Source organism: Gekko japonicus, unplaced genomic scaffold (genome assembly GCF_001447785.1).
Source record: "Gekko japonicus isolate JY-2015 unplaced genomic scaffold, Gekko_japonicus_V1.1 scaffold320, whole genome shotgun sequence".
In the NCBI taxonomy this organism is placed as follows: Eukaryota; Metazoa; Chordata; class Lepidosauria; order Squamata; family Gekkonidae; genus Gekko; species Gekko japonicus.
In genome coordinates, this window is record NW_015168660.1 from 872,711 (window position 1) to 890,336 (window position 17,626).

General features: G+C 44.3%; 1 protein-coding gene across 1 annotated transcript in view; it reads left to right on the forward strand.

The window, feature by feature from the left end:
* FNDC3B (fibronectin type III domain containing 3B) overlaps positions 1–17,626 on the forward strand; it is a 308,226-nt gene that overhangs the window by 181,948 nt on the left and 108,652 nt on the right. The window contains exons 7-8 of the mRNA XM_015415259.1: positions 11,525–11,583; positions 16,432–16,589. Of these exons, the coding sequence (XP_015270745.1) occupies positions 11,525–11,583; positions 16,432–16,589 (217 nt within the window). The remainder of the gene's footprint in view (positions 1–11,524; positions 11,584–16,431; positions 16,590–17,626) is intronic.

Consider the following 17,626-nt stretch of genomic DNA (forward strand, 5'->3'; position numbering starts at 1 on the left):
CTGAATGATATCGCCTTGCTATTTTGGTGATCCACCCAGTGTGTATGCAAAGAGAGAGAGGAGGAGGTATAGTGCCCTTGGATTCTACTTAAGGCATTAGTGATAGGCCCCTCCGAAAAGCAGAAGAAGAATAATAGTGGCTCTTCAGGTGTTTATCATCCAGCAGGCGGTTGGGAGGGGGATTCTAAAGGAGAATTTCGACGTACATGTTGTTAAACTAGAAGCTATTTGCACCGCTTAGACGCTTTCCTCCTTTCTGTGCTTGCTGAAGTGGCGGGGTATCTGCCAGTTCAAGGAGGGGGGCTTGCCGAAGAGCCCTGTGTCTTCCTAGAGTCAGGCCATACTGGATGGGCAAATCCTATGACCCTGGCTGACATGAAACCCTCAGAGCTTCTACATTCTCTAAGATTGGCAAGGGGGGGGGGGAATCTTTTTCACTACCAGACTCCTGGTCTTCTGCTTGCATGTCTACTAGCTGCCAGTTTTACCTCATAGTACATTCTCTCTCTTAGACATAGATGTCCAATGGTATTCGTGTGTATATAAAGCAGTTATATGTATTAATCCCCTGCTGGGTAATATGTCTGACCTTCTGCGTCCCCCTTCCCTTTCACCTCTAAAATAGCCGCCATATTTATTTTATACTTCCTGTACCTTACAATACTTATTGTGTGACTGGAGTGGAGAGCACCAGTTATTGCTGAGTTAAAAAGGGGTCAAAGTAAGGGTTAGTTACTGTACAAAGCTGTGGTTGTTTTTTTAAACAAAGATATTTATTTATTTGATTTTATTCGATTTCTATCCCACCCTCCCCGCGAACGGACTCAGGCCAAGGTAACAAGGTCACATGAAATCGTGACAACAATAACATGTAAGATTAATAATTAAAAAGAACGTTTTAAAACAAGGATAAAAACAGCAATCAGCGGTAAAGCCTCGTTAGCGGTGCTCAATTTAGGCTGATCAGAAGCCAGAGATTTCAGTAGGGGGAGGCCAGAGATGTCCGCCGCCTCAGCCGCGAAAGCCTGGCGGAACAGCTCCGTTTTACAGGCCCTGTGAGGGAAATGTTATTTATGTCATTTGTACCCGACATTTCTTCCCCATGGGGACCCAAAGTGGCTTACAGCCTTCTCCACTTCTCCATTTTATCATCACAGGTTGGGCTGAGAGTGTGCGACTGGCCCAAGGTCACTTAGCCAAGCTTCCACTTCAGAGTGCGGTTTCGAACCTGGGCCCCCTGATCCTGATCTGACGTTCATACAACACCACTCTAAAATGAAACTTTGACTGAGCTTTTAGGGTTTATTTTCATCTGATCTCATTATGGAGGGTGAGCAGAGTCCTTGGTGCCCAACGCTCTAAGGAGAGAAAATCCAGTCCACATGGTTAAAGATTTAAGGCCTAGAATGTTTCAGGTTTATCTTGTGGCAGCTAAGGTGATGTAATAACTATGAAGAATTTTGCCGCAGCATGGTGAAGCAAGGGGGAAGGGGTCCAATACATTTCTCTGTCTGTAGATGCAGAATCAAACCAAGCAATTCATGATCTGCTCAGCTTTGCTTCAAAAAATATCAGATCCTTGCAATTGGAGCGATAAATTTATACAGAAATTTATACGTGGATGCTAGGGGACTCTCTGTTACTGGTCCAGCATGGTACTTTGTGAACTCAAATTACATGGCCTGGATTTACTTTTTTCGTGGCGAAGAATGAGAGCATTGAATGTCTAGTAGGCATGTGTGAAACCACAGGCGGAATTCCATTTTCAGTTTGGTTTTCCTGGCCCCAAGTGGTGATTTTTCCATGGAAAATCCATCTGTCTCGTCCAACTTCATTCAGTTTCCCTGTGTGTTGCTATTCCTTCATGATTTTCAATTGCTCACATTAGATAAAAGGACACAGATGTTTTTGTACACCTTTGTTTCAGCCTTTGTTGTACTGCGTCAGTTGTTACTTAATTATGCTATATTTATATCCTGTTCTTGAACTGAGATTACAGTTTACAAGTAAAATCCATCACAAAATCCACAGAGGTAGTGTGTAAAACAGCAGTTTTAGTTAATTTAATAGTAGTAAGTCGCTACACAAAAACACAGAAGAATTGAGAGCAGCAGATTTACAAAATAGATTACATTGTCTAGTTCTTGAAGCATCTCCAAGAGGACTGAAACAGGGTAGAGCAAAACGTATTACTTCAGGTTGTTCCAGTTCTCACATGATCTGGACATCAAACTCCTACTTGCTCCTGTCACCAAGGGGTGATCAGCAAACCAGACATCCGCCAATGAAAGGCGTAAGGGAAGAATCCTCCTCTGGATATGTGGTGTCAAGGACATACCTGGCCATGCTGGTTGTTTGTCCCACAAAGTGGAGCCTTCCCTACTTAGACAAAGATGGGATTTGCTCCCAACTGCGTTTTCACCACCAACAAAAGGAAGCTATCAGGAGGCCAGTGATGTTCTCGATCCTCACCTCAAGTCATCCTGGTCTGGATTTGTGTAGTTCTGAAACTGCACCCAAGATAATGTGGCTGGGGAGGTCAGGGCCAGCTCCGACCTGCAGAGGAGGTCACCTCCTTGCAGATGGAAGGACTTCCCAAGTCTTGTTTCTGGGCAAGCAGAGGTAGTGGAGGGTGGGGTTGACCTGATCTAGCCAGTGCAGCAGTGGCTTCTGGTTGCCACTGGGATGCAGGATGGGAGTGAATGCATGAAGCTTCTTAAAGCACCTGCAAGCTTTCTAAACTTTTAATCTATGCTATATGATATTGCCCTAATCTGGATGGTCCAGGCTAGCCTGACCTTGGCAGATCTCATAAGCTAAGCAGGGTCGGCCCTGGTTAGTACCTGGATGGGAGACCACTGGTAGTAACAAACCATCCCTGTTCATCTCTTGCCTTGAAAACCCTTTGGGGTTACCATAAGGCAGCTGTGACTTGACCTACGTCAGAGCAGGGGTCATTTGGGGGGGGGACGCGGGGGGACGCCATCCCCCTGGGTGAGGTGCGGGAGGGCGGGGCCTGGAGCTCCCTGCTGGTGCCCGCTGGAGGTCGCCGCCGGCTGTGGGGAGGACACACTTCCGGTGATGTCAGGGGGTGTGGCATATGCTAATGAGTTATGCTAATGAGTCCCCCTAGCTCTTTTTCTACGAAATGACCCCTGCGTCAGAGGGTGTCTGTTGTGGGGAGGGGAAGGGAAAGGAGTTTGTAAACCGCTCTGAGACACCTTTGGTAGTGAAGGGCAGGGTATAAATCCAATCTCCTCCTCCTCCTCCTCCTCCTCCTCCTCTTCTTCTTCTTGACGGTACTTCCTACGTTCATAGCACTTTGGTGTCTGAAATCTGGGAAGGAAGGAAATGTGTTGTCTGAGTGCCACCAGCAAGCGGCAGTTCGGTGAATTATCCTTCAGCATGGATAATTCTTGCAGAATGCTTCTTGTGGCTGCTGCTCATTTGCATACATTAATTCATTTAGTTATGCACAGATGCAAAGTGATGCATTTCCCAGTTCTGAGACTGAGCTAGGATCAACAGCTAGGAATTTGAATGCTGTGCATTTTGAGTCGGGTTTTTTTTTTTTTTTTAACAAATACATAAGAAAACATGAGTCTGGGACCTAGTGTCATTTTGTGAGTGCTGGCACTGCTCAGATTGTTTCTTTAGAAGATTTTATGCTGTTTCTGCTGAGTCCTGCAGAGTCCCCTCCCAAGCCTTCAGAATTTCGGGAAATTTTACATCTCTATTGACTACAAAGTAATTCCAGACCCAGAGTCCCGTTTGAGGAGCCTTACAATTAAAAAAAAAAAAAAACATTAGACATAAGCGGCATAAAACTATCCATAAAACAGAAGCAAACTATTTAAAAGCTGGTGATACGGAACTTTTCAGTGGCAGGGTTTTTCACACTCAAAACGTATAGCTTGAAAAGGTCTGAGGACTCTTCCAGTTTTTCTGGCAGAAAAATAAAAAAACCTTGGGGAACACTGCAAAATGCTTGTCTTTTCGACTGAGAAAAACCTTGTCTTAAAAGCATTTCACTCATTCTAAATGTACTTCTAAATGTACTGCATGAATAAGGCTAAGGACTTTCTCGAATTTTCCAATGAAAAAATTGGAAAATTTTGGGAAACACTGGGGGAAAACAGTGTAGACGTGTATAACGTTTACAATAAATTTTGTTTAACTAAGTTTTGCAGCTGTAATGTGTTTAATGATAGTACATTATTAAAGTTTAGCATAATGGTGAAACATGTTGGTAGTTCTACATTTTGTGACTATAATAGAATTTCTGTCCAAATAATGCACTTCGTTCTGTTTACTACAGAAATTGTTTTCCACCTTTGAATTGTAATTTTCTTTCCTGTCAGATGGTAAAAAATTAAGATCCATGTGCTATGGTGGCATAGAGTGTAGCAGTTTGCAACTCCTTTTCAGTATTTGCTAAACTTGCAATTTTTCTGATAGAAAAAGAAGATACAGATACTTCTAAACTCCATAAATATGCTATAGTACATTTTGTACGCCTGACCTAAGTTATAAATGATGCAGTTTATGTTGTTAAATCAATACAAGAAGTTTAGTTTTGATAAATACTGCACATATTACAATTTCCCCCCAAATGTCTGTTTTTTCCTAAAGAAAAAACAGGAAGGGGAAAAAAGGGTTTTCCTCTCCCAAGCCTTCAAGATTTCTGGAAATTTTACATCTCTATTGACTACAAAGTAATCCCAGAACCAGAGATTTATGTAGCGCTGGATGCCTATATTTATTTATTTATAAAATCTCTGTGCTGCCTTTCCATTGTAGCTGCTCAGCCTGGCTGTTGGTTGCCTCAGTCTTCAGGTAGATAGGATTTGACAGATGACCTGTTAAATTCAGGCTCCAAAAACCGCCTGGAGCCTTTGGCACCTTTCTGAAAATCACCCTGTGTTTCCTACCATCCAAAGAAAACAGCAGTTGACTGACCATTGTAGTGAAATCTCTGAACCCAACATGGTAAGCATAATCAGTCACCCCTTTCTTGCCCCCCAATCTTAAACAACTCCTCACCCCCAATAATACAAAATCTAATTTGAACATGGACACTGATACCAGAGCTTACAATAATCCCAGATGCCAACTTTGCTGTGACATTCACCAAGACAACACAATCACTGGACCTAACATCAGCTACGCCATCTCAGGCTCATTCACTTGCTCATCTTCTAAAACTATATACCATTAAAAGCCAACAATGCCCTTCAGTTCTCTACATAGGGCAAACCCTACACCAAAGGATAAATGGACACAAATCTGGCATCGAGAATCACAAAACTGAGAAACCTATAGGAGAATACTTCAACCTTCCAGGACGTTCAATGGGGGACCTCAAAGTAGCTGTTTTACTACAAAGGAACTTCAGAAACAAACTAGAATGGACGATTGCTGAGTTATAAGTTATTACCACACTCAGGACAATGAAATCCTAAGGGCTTAACAGAGACATTGGTTTCTTATCTCACTACACATGCTATAACATCATTTAGTTCACACATCTGTTTGTAAACTCCTTTATTACACTGCATGCTCATTTGCTGCTACTCACAGGTCTTACCAATCACCTTCATCCAGTCTCAGCTATATTTACTGCTCAGTTACTTATGCATCTTGACTCCAATGGATCCTTCCGGGCAACATCCTTCTTACCTGCTACCTGTATATAAAAATTTATGACTTCCATTTCAATGTATCTGAAGAAGTAGAAAGCTTATGCCCAGAAAAAAACTTTGTTGGTCTTCTGTCATCCTTCAGCCAGTCTTTCTGTGTCTCTCTAATATATGCCTAAGCAAGGATGGTAACTCCTTTTACATTCCAGCAATCTAGAAAGCAGGCAAGCATCCAAGTGCCAGGAATTACAGGATCAAGATATTTTTGCTTCCTATGTCATTATCCTTCATTGGAGCTATAGGAGGGCCCCTTAAGTCAATCATTCCTAGCAGAGCTCTGATGGACTCCAAGGATTTTGCTCACACCAAATATTAATCCGTATCCTCCTTTTATGTGCCCAGTGTTTCAGTAGTCAGTCATCTTGTTTGTTTTTCAGATTGTTTGTTTTTCACAAGGGCCCATTCTTTGACTGCAGTCACCAGTGGCCTTCAGGGTCTTCTTAATTAAGGCTTGCCTTCTTATTCCTGCTTGGCCATGAAGAGGATAATTAATTGCAATAATTCCGAAACTATATGCCCTGGGCAGAAAATCTCTGAATGATGTAGATCCTATCTCCTTCTGTCAGACTGTGTTAAAAGCAGATAATCATGTGCCACCACTTTACAATGGATAGTGCTGGGCCATTTAGTTGTTCCTGATATAGACATATTCCGGAATTAACCACCCTTGCAGGAGGGTACCCATTGTGCCTCTGAATGAGTCCTTCCTCTGTACAGAGTAGATGCAGAAATTGTTTTTAGGTGGCAAGTTTTTGTGAGGGCATGAAGAACAAATGGTCTCAGAAATAGTAAACCTTTTCGGTTGTAAGTGTAAAAGTTGCTTTTCAGAAAATTCAGTTATCTCCTCCCCCCAGAAGTTTGCAGCAGTTCTGGTGTATGGTTAAAAGCTATGTGTCTGCTTCTAAAGATGTGCTTCCAAATGCGTTTTTTTCTTTTCACCCATGGCTCTGACCCTTACAAGAGGCAGTTTGGCTGCTGGCCAAAAACTGTTGGTTTGTAAGTACACTCACAGTAATTGTCCAGCCTCTTGGCATGATCCTGTCCAAAAGTCAGTCATGTGACTTTTTCAACAAAGCGCAAGCTGTGCTTCAACTGCGTCTTATCTTGTGTGAATTCATTCCTTTGGAATCCAGTCTCCATCCCTCCTTTGGGCCACCCGCGATCTGTGTAACCACTTCCCCTTCTTCTCCCCCCTTAAAAGCATCTGTCTAGCAAGGGAGTGTATGAGTAGTGGATTGCTCGGTTTAGTCCTAGGGAAGTCTAGGTCTTATTTATTTTAAGAGACTCCCGTGCCTCCTCATTAGGGTCCTACTTGAGATGGCTTATAATTAATATAAGTTATCAGGACAAAAAGAACAGGCCATTAAAACAAGTACCAAGTAAACAAGTATGAATAATTTCCCCTGGTCAGTAGTTTTTAAAGGTTAGAATGTATTCATGTGATTCTCTTCCTGGTTTTTTTGTGTGAGTGTGGACATGCACTGTAGTAAACTCTGAAGCTTTGGTCCTTTTATCTGCTTGCCTGTCCCTTTTCTGAACTTGCAAAAGGAGTTGGTCGCACATCTTGTGCCTTCCAGTGACTTGATGCCGGTTCTCTCAAAGAGCAAACTTGTACAACTGTTGTTGGGGATTCACAGAACGAACCCTCCTCTATCTAAAAATATTCCCTCCACGTAGAAAAGTCAAGTTGACCAAGAAAGGTCTTCTCTATGACAACAATATGGCTGCGGTCACACACACTTTCAGTGCACTTTCCCACTGGATTTTACTGTGTGAACTGACAAAATCCAGTTGAACAGTGCATTGAAAGTGAATTGAAATTGGATTATTTAATGTGTGTGACTGCAGACTATGTGTAGTCATGTGGTTTCTTCCTCCGGGGGGGGGGGAGCATCCCTTCATGTGAGCCTTGCCTGAACTGTGGTGACCAAGTTATTGGTTTACCACCTGTCATGGCTCAGGTGGGGTGTCGCCTGACGCTGCCACCACTCTGGATTTAGGATCCCTTGAGAAGGTCCAGAGCACCCTCCCAAGACCTTCAGACCTCCCTTTTGGTCGAATAATAGGCGTGGGGACCAGGCAGAGTGAAAAACGAAGAAAAGGTTCATTTTTACAGGAGGTCAGTCAAACAAGGTGCAGGAATAATAACAGTAAGTGGGTGAAAATAAATCAAATGCCCTAACACGTCTAAATATATACTGTCCCTAGCTCACTATCTCAGGTGGCCTTAGACTACTCACCCTTCCCTCAGGATGAGGGTTTCTTCCCCACAGCAGCCTCTGTTCTGGCCCTGTTCCCTGGGATGAACAGCTTTCCCTCTTGCACCAGTTCTTTTATTCCCCAGCCCTCTTCTTCCCTATTGGTCTAAATCGGCACCAAAACTTCCCAAGGCCTTCTGGGGTTTGTAGGCCCAGCCTCCACTACTGCTAGCCAGGCTCCCTGGGCCTAGTAGGCCTCTGGTGGCACAGCCCAGATCATGACACCACCGCATAAGCTGCTTGTGACATAAGCTGCTTGTGACATAAGCTGCTTGTGACAACTAGGCTTTGGGTGGATTGGGCCAGTGTCCTCTGGAACTGATTCATATTCATCACTTGATAACTAGCAGCTAAGCATACAGACCGTTTCCGCTGAAAAACATTGTGCAGAAAGTTATGAAAGGTGATGTGTGAGCTCCGTGGCCTTTGATCTGCTATGGCTGTTTGCAGATTCAAGTCTCTAGTCAAATTTGCAGTCAGGGTGTGACGAACGTGCATGTATGAATTAAGCTTTTCTTTTTTATTTGGCATATTCTTGTCCCACCTTTACTTCAAGGAGCTCAGGATGCTTTACGCTGACTTCCCCTCCTCCATTTTATCCATGCAACAACCGTATAAGGTTGGTAAGGCTAAGAGAGAGTAACTGACCCAGGGTTACCCAGCAAACTTCATCTCAAAGTCAGGATCTGAACTCAGCTGTCCGTCCCACATCCTAGTCTTCCTTCCTTGATTGCCAGAGGAATCCTAGTATAAAGTATTAGGAATATCAACCCAATGTAGGGTTGCCAAGTGGTTTTTGAGCCGCAGCAGGGGACTCCCGGCTGGCAGCTGGAGTGCGCGCGCGCACGTCACCCGGAAGTGACGTGATGGCGCCGGGCACGCTGGGGGCGGGGCCACGACCATCCAAGGGAAAACCATAGAGCTTTCCCTCGGATGACCGTGGCTCCGCCCCCAGTGTGCCCGGTGTGGTCGTGTCACTTCCGGGTGACGTGCACGTCGGGGTGGGGTTCCCCCCGGGCAAGCCTAACCCAATGCTACAGTGATCCAGTGCTGTGGAGATCTCTCAACAAATAGGGGCATCCCAATTTGATTGGATGCTTTGACCATACAGTGAGAATATATTATGGAGAGCTGCTGCTGACACTTAAATCACTTAAGTCACTGAGCCTCCTGCTCACACAAAGCTCTGTTTGCAGAGTGTTTTGGATCTGGTTCGCTGGGCAGGGTCCCTTCCATTAAGCTGTATCCAATGGCTCCTTTTTCATTAAAACTTACTCTAGTGGAGAAAAGCCTTAGCCAGAAGTGAATAGCTTCCTCCAACCCAAAATCGTTATTTGATAGATTAAAGTGTGTAAATGTGCACAGCAGGTGGGCTAAAAGCATTTATGTTTTTTGTGACATTGTTGAGTGTCTCTTTTATTTTAGAGCCTTCCCGGTCTGTAATGCAGCAACAGAAATTATTTAGCAGACTAAATAAACCGACTGTAACTTTGTTTTTATGTACTCTTGTGTCACATGGGGCAATTTACTAGCAGTGGCCAGGAAGGGGCAGATGGCTCCTTCCCCGACATGGGTGGTGGTGCTTTGTGTGTGGCTGTCTAGCGAAGGGCAAAGGTTCTCATGCTCTTCCATCAGAAGGCACTTGGAATGAGATACAGTTTGGCTTGGAGGTCCTTGAGCTTGTCCAGCCTTGCCTTGGCTTGAATCCAGCAGTGCTCAAGTGGAACAAAACGAACTTAATGCCATTCCACTATAACAGTGTTTTGTGCAAGGCCTGGCTTTGTTGCCTCTGTATATGAGAGGGCCCCGAAACTGGTCGCATGAAGAACTTGCAGAGATGCAAGTGGGAATACAGTGACTACCGCAGTCTTTTTCTTACGTTTCCATTTCTAAGAGCTTGAGTGCAAGTGGAGATTTTGTGCCGGATCCCACCCCTCCGCTCCTGGTACACCATCAGATAAGTCGATGTTTTCAACTTTGTGGGGGAACCATAGTTGCTTCAAACTGGTGAACTTGGGGTGAGCTGTGGTTGCCACTTCAGGTTTGCTGTCTGGTTCAGATGTCCAGACATGCTGTGGTTTGTCACAAAAGCAGAAATGTCTGATTAGATTGCTGCCTGAGGAGCGTGGTGGTGTCGTGTTTGCAGAAATATTCATAGGCTGCGAATGAAGTATCAATAATCCCTTCTGTCAGTTCGGCACTCCAGGATGTTTTCCCAAATGCAGGCCTCTGAAGAATGGTCACCTAAAAATATGTGTAGAGTCAAAAGGTCAATAAGGTGGTTTGCAAGACCTTGTTTTAGAACTGTGGTGGCCAAGCAAACCAGTGAAAAATGGTCACTGAAATCCTTGAATTTGCAAAGAACCTGGAACTTGTCTCTTGGACACAGTAGCCAAGCCATCCACATATGGAAGAGCCCCCCCCCCCCAACCACACACAATGGTGGCTTCAGCTGTCTCTACATCAGACATGTGAGCACAGCTTAGATTTAGGGAGAGGTCAGTATGGAATCGCTGTCTCCCCCAGCAATTGTTTTTGCCTCTCTGCACTTGGGCACGATTCTCACTGAGACAGTAAACCTGTATTGGATCGTTACCACTTCAGACTGCCCAGGGAGATCGCATGATCAAAAATCCATAAAATAAAAATATTCCTCAGAGAAAAGTTTTCTCAGCATATAGGCTGGCCTTCCTAGCATGCTCGATTGCTGTGTGGAGGAATGCAGTAATATAGAGCAGCATTCAGATGTTTTACCCCCATAGACTCTCAAAAGACACACGGCTCAAGCACTATTTTTAAATATATATATATTAGTATTATTGTTCAAATACGATTACATATCTTGGTTATCAGTGAAACAAGTGAAATATAAACAAATCAATCTACATATCTTGCATACGGTTAACTGTATGACTTATATTCAAAAACATTCAATGAAATAAGCTGAGTATAAATATATAACAGGTAAATAATTCAATCAACATGCATAGATCCCTGATCATAGTAATTCATGAAATGCAAAAGACAAAATTTTATCACTAATGTTATCATTCCAAAAGGTGATAAATAATGGCCATGGTTCAATACATTATTTTCTGAGTTCTGCCAGTTTTTCCTTATAGATCTTTAATAATGCCTCCATTTTGACATTAGTGCCATGTGCCGTATGTGATTAAACCATCCACTATTTGGTGTGGGGTTTTTCTTTGTCCAGTTGGCACGAGCCTTAATTTGGATGTAGCAATTAATGCTAATTTGCTCTAAAACCTTGATGTCAAATCTAGTTGAAGCTGGTTTCAAACTCTAATTCACCACAAACTCTAATTAAGAGTGAGGTCAGCATATGTGTAAGCTGTGAACTACGTGGGATGTTTGTGCTGCAAGGGGTTGGATAGCCTCTAAATTTGCAGTCTGGTCTTCATCCTTTCACCAAGGTTAGGAAATGGTGTGTAACACACATAGAGTGGCTCAGACTGTGTGAATTCCAGCTTGGGTGAATTGTGAATTTAGCTGACTCTCTTTCCACTGTATGATGTTAACATTTGCATCTCTCCTCTTTTTGCACAGAATGTGACACGGAAACAAAAAGGGTTCAAGACATTCTTTCCGGGATTGAGAAACCGCAGGTATGTGATTCAAAAGTGATGGGGGGAGGGTGTTTTGCACAACAGTGCAACTTGACATAATACACTATATAATTTTTTCCCATGAAAGAGAGGGACATGCTTTAGATTTTGTACTGGTAGATGTGCAACCTGTCATTGTTGGCTGCTACGTGAAGCCTCTGGATCGTCCATACCTGTGTAAGCAGAGATAGCCTCCTGCCCTTTTCTGGTCACTAAAGCACCTTCTGCATGCTGGGATAACAGGTTGTCCTACTTCTTGAGTCCAGTTCTGACCATTTAACCACTGGGATCTTGAGCAGGAAAGCAGCACACCCTCCAGGCTGAGATTTGGGTGTATCTGCTGTCCGTCTCGGTCGGTTCCTGTTGCAGCAAGAGCTATGATGCCACTGTGGCTCCTCGTCTTGAGCATCTGATTGCTGCTGCTGAAGTTTGTGGGATCCAGACTGTTAGTCACTTGTCTTTACAGTTAGCCGGAGTATAGAAATAACCCCTGCAAACATGTAAAACTCTCCAGCCAGCATTCCTCACATACTACTTGTAGCTTTGCCTTTCCATGTGTGTGGTATGCGGCGATTATGTAACAGGGCAGTCTGGTATAAAAGTTTAATATGCATTCGTCGGAGATGACCCACATGCTTAACTTGTGACTTCAGCACATGTGTTCAGCACATATGGCTACTTGGGATTCCTGCCAGTAGTAGCTGTATATTGCACACCGCTGTCTAACGTTTATACATGCACACACCAAATCAGAGAGCCATGAACAAAAAGTATTATGAAAGTTACCACTTTTGTACAGATAGAAGATTGATAGTCTGTTTTTAGATAAAAACAGTTTTCAGGATGGAGAACAAAACTAAAACTTTTGTACAATAGAACACATGAACACATGAAACTGCCTTATACTGAATCGTACTGATTGGCCCATCAGGGTCAACATTGTCTACTCAGACTGGCAGTGGCTCTCCAGGGTCTCAGGTTGAGGTCTTTCACATCACCTCCTACCTGATCCTTTTAACTGGAAATACTAGGGATTGAACCTGGGACCCTCTGCATATCAAGCAGATGCTCTGCCACTGAACCAACTGATTGAGAGGACAAGGAGCAAACTCATACAGCAAACAGCAAAACGCAATCAGCACTATCTATAAACCTCATGGTCTTGAACCAGCACATTGCTAAAGCGTGCTTGAACGTGCCAAGATCCTGAATCTCCAAACCCGACAGGAAGTTGATTCCATAATCTGGGAGCTACCACTGAAGAGGCCCTTTCCATGGTGAACACCAGCCAGACAGAAGATGTCATTGCCAGAAAATCATCCATGCTAGATATACTAGATAAAAGGGAAATATTACATAGGAATAAAATAAAAGATCGTTTAATGAAAAAAATGGAACCCAAAAGGACTGAAGCATTCAGTGGAAAGGAGTGGAATTTCTACTGGATGCTGACACTAATACTCTTCGGAATCCTGTAACAGAACACATGAAAGGAACATTGGGGCAGAGGGCTGGCAGCACAGAGCCCTCCAGAACATCAGCCTTACCACCATCATTTCCAGCTTGGCACATAAACTCATTTGCTTGCCCAAGAACAAAGAACTGCATCTTCTAGTAGTTTAGTCAACAAAATAAACAGCTTGGTGCCATCAGTGTATTGATGGCATCCTTCCCCAAAGCTCCAGACAATCTTACTCAGAAGTCTAATGTACACATTAAACAAGAGGAGAACAGCACAGATGGAGTCCCACACCGCTGATTTGGTATCACTGATGATGACTTTGACACCTTTAAAGAAACAGCTGGGGGGGGCACTGTGAGTTCTTTCACACTGCAGCAGGTGAGGTTTTGGGATCCACTTTAAGGATTCATCCTATAGAGTGAAGACCCCTGGCCGAAGGTTCATGCGAGGTCTGAAGCAATGATTTCTTGGCTCACAGCCTGACTGGACCTCTTCGCCGCTAAGTCTCAAGTGCTCTTAATAAAACAGCCCATGGCTTTCAGCCGTTGCTCTGCAGAACAGTGCTAGGTACGTCAGCCTCCTACTCCTACCTTCTCACCTTCCTCCAGCTGGAAATGGGAGTTCCATCCTCTTTGCAGCGTGAGCAGTACGGCCTGCTCTCTCCTAGATGTTTAAAAAAGTCCTGTTGTTGTTCTCCGTGTTGAACCCGTGCCCAAGATTTTCATCTGTGGGGGCTGTGGGAATATCTATCCCTTTAATTTTGAGATTTTACAGATCATTAAAGTTCATAGGAGGACAGGATGGGTTTTTTGTTTTGTTTTGAGGGTTGTTTTTTTCCTTCATATGCCATATGTGCTACATGGATACGTGTGTCCTCCGTAGTGATCATAAAGGAAAGAAACGATTCCAATAGAACATTGGCTGCATACTGTACATGAGGTTCCAAGTCCCTGTCTGAATTTATGCAGAACAATTATACAAGCATGTGTCCATAATAAAAGAATTGGAGAGAGAGAGAGAGAGAGAGAGAGAGAGAGAGAGAGAGAGAGAGAGAGAGAGAGAGAGAGAAAGAACAACTACCCATTTCTTTTAGTTAGTTACGCTGGTGCATCACACACACACACCCGAAATCCAATTTGGATGTGTCTGTTCCTCATTTCTCTTTGACCTATAAAATTTTCTAATTGATATCAAGAGGCAGTGGGTTTTTAAAAAAAGAGTTGTAAATATCTTTATTCTTAGCTATCGTCTCATTCCATTAGGGTACCTGGGGCATTTTAATTGCACTGTCTGATCTGAGGCACTAAGCTTTTGCTACAGATGTCTGGCTTAATTGGATGTCACTTTTAATCAGTCCAGGTGTCTGAAGCAGTTCGTCTTTACGCAAGCTCAGAAAAATGTTAATGCTACACAAAAAATCCTCCTCGGTTTTTTTAAAAAAAAAACACACAAAAAGATTGGATCTTGTTAAGATTTAATTTCTGAAAATATTTTTGAGATGTTACAGATGTTTTGGTACCAGACTAAGATTAACAGCATTTGCCGGGAACACTTTCCAAATGCTGTTGACTTCTTGAAAGCAGAGATCAACATTAGTTCCTTCACTGCTGCAGTCATTTCCGTGGTGGGAAGGTACCAGAGTCTGAGCCTGGCACATAAACTCATTTGCTTGCTATCTTAGCATCACAGACTTAGAGCAGCTCAAGGTGGGCTTTGTTCTGCTCCAGAAAGTGTTTGTGGGGGGGCTGAATGGTCCCGTTCTAATCTGCTCTGTCTCCAGAATGGATTGTGTGATCCGGAACGGAAGTGACAATCCGCTTCAGGCACATGCAGAGAAGTCTAGCATCATTGGTTCTTTATTTCTTGCTGAGATGCTTGAAACACAGTGAGATTTTGGGTTTGCCACCACCCACTTGAACACATGAAGCCGCCTTGTATTGAGTCAGACCCCTGGTCCATCAAAGACAGCTGCTCTCCAGGGTCTCAGGTTGAGGTCTTTCACATCATCTGTGGCCTGATCCTTTTCAATGCAGGTGCTGGGAACTGAATCTGGGAACATCTGCATGCAAGGTAGATGCCCTACCGCCAAGCTGTAGCTTGGTGTAGTGGTTAAGAGCGCGGAATCTAATCTGGGAGGACCAGGTTTGATTCCCCACTCCTCCGCATGCAGCTGCTGGTGTGACCTTGGGTCAGTCACAAGTTCTCTCAGAGCTGTCCTCTCAAGAGCAGTTCTCCAAAGAGCTCTCTCAGCCCCACCTGCCTCACTGGGGGTGTGGTGAGAGGAAGGGAAGGGAAAGGAGATTGTAAGCTGCTCTGAGACTCCGAGTGAAGGGTGGGGTATAAATCCAATCTCTTCTTCTTCTTCTTCAGACCTCCAAGTATAAGGCAGGTGATGTCCTATGCAGCATCTTATTATCTTACCAGGCCTTACCTTGCATGTTCCAAGGCTTCTGGTGTGGAATTAGTGTGTGTTATGGTGTTTCCACATTGGACTGGACACTTCCACACACACAAGGAAGGAGTAGTATAGCCCGTGGGTGGGGGTGGGAGGGACAAGGTCCTGTGACCACGCACTGTCCGTTTTGCATGCTGTTTCCAGGTAACCAGGGGTCGTTTCGTAGAAAAAGAGCTAGGGGAACTCATTAGCATAACTCATTAGCATATGCCACACCCCCTGACATCACCGGAAGTGTGTCATGAGGCCACACCCCCTGACATCACCAGAAGTGTGTCATAAGGCCACACACCCCGCCCCCAACGGTCCCGGACGCTGCTGCCGGCCTTGCAGTGGACCTGCAAGGCCGGCGGGAGTGCAAGGAAGCCCCGCAAAGGCCCTCCCTGACTCCAGGCAGGCAGGGGTGGGGAGAGGCAGGGAGGAAGCAACTTACCCTCCCTCTTCTCCTGCCTCCTCCTGGCTGAATGAGGGCCGGAAGCAGGGCGGCCGGAAGCAGGGGGCGGGGCTTCGTCATGTGCCCCGCCCCCGTACCTCACCCGGGGGAACTGCGATCCCCCGCGATCCCCCCCGAAATGACCTCTGCAGATAACCATCTGAAACCCACTGGAATTCAGCAGGCCCGGAGTTTGCTCTGGAAACAGCTTCTGCCTCACTTCAAACTCAGGGTTCTGATAGTGTCCAAACTCTAGCTCTGCATCTCAGTGGGGGCAGACTGCACATGTGGCATAACCCTGTTACGACTGTATCACTTTGTCTCAGGTAGTTTAGGTGTACCATTGGCAACTTAATTTTTTTTTTGCCTAGACAGATTTTTGTCTTTAAGTGATATGTCGGGAGGGGCAGACATGGTGTGCATGTATGTGCATCGATATATATTCCAATATGCTTCTCAGAATTTATTCTAATGCCTCGTTTGCTTTCTTCCCTGAAGGTATCAAATATACAAGCAAGGACGGTTTTGCTATCGTGGTCTCCTCCAGCTGGCCTTTTAAACGGAGACAGACACAGCAATGGTTTGCCTTACACCTGTACTTACGAAGTGGCCTTATCAGACAAAGGGAGAGACGGAAAGTACAAAATAATTTACAGGTAGGTGTGGTCGTATGCTGTGATTTTGGTGCTTGTTTAGCATCTAAGGCAAGGGCGTAGGACTCATTTGTTATGGGACTTTGTTGGGCCAAGCCAAGCGTGTCATAAAGTGTAATGCCAGGTAGCGGAGATGTAAATTTTATAAATGACACAGACAAACACAATTAAAGATATTATAGCAACTGTGCCATTGGAGTCTCACATTAGGAGGATGTGTGGGTTAAAACTAATATTTCTCTGCAAAACTGAAGTTTCTTGTGTTCGTTGAACTCTTATGTTTTTTTAATTTATTTATTTTCCTATTGATACCCCGCCTACCTGTGGTCGGTCCCAAACCTCCCCCCCACACCCTTAAAAATATAAACAACAAATATAAATGGTCTGAGCCTAGGACCAATGTTCCCTCTAAGCTGAGTTAGTGTGAGCTAGCTCACAGTTTTTTAGCCTCCAGCTCACAGATTTTTGTCATAGCTCAGGAAGGATGACTCCAAGGCAAACTGACTTATGCAGTAGCCAAATTGGCTCGCTCACAACTTTAATGCCAGTGGCTCACAAAGTAGAATTTTTGGCTCACAAGACTCCACAGCTTAGAGGGAACGTTGCCTAGGACCCAGGGGAAAAACATGAAATGGCTTGAGTGTTGCACGCTTCTCTCTCTCACACACACACACCCAGGTCTATTCAGAGTGTCAGTGGCTCATCAAGGTCTTAGGGCTTTTTTTTACAGGGTGGTCCTCTTCAGCACCTGTTCTGCTATCATTCCATTGGAGCCCCACATTAGGAAGGCTGTGTTTTAACACTAATATTTCTCTGCAAAACTGGAGTCCCTTGAGTTTGCAGAGCTCTATATTTTAACCCTGGCTGGTCCCAAAACCCTCCCCCCAAAAAAACACCCTTAAAATATGCCTGCCTAAATTGGAAAGGTGGGGGAATAATGGGATTTTGCAAAGCAATTTTTTTAAATAAAAAAAGAAACACAAGGATCACAGCAGAAGGACCCCCCAGCTCCTACCCGTGACAAGGACTACAAAGGCTGG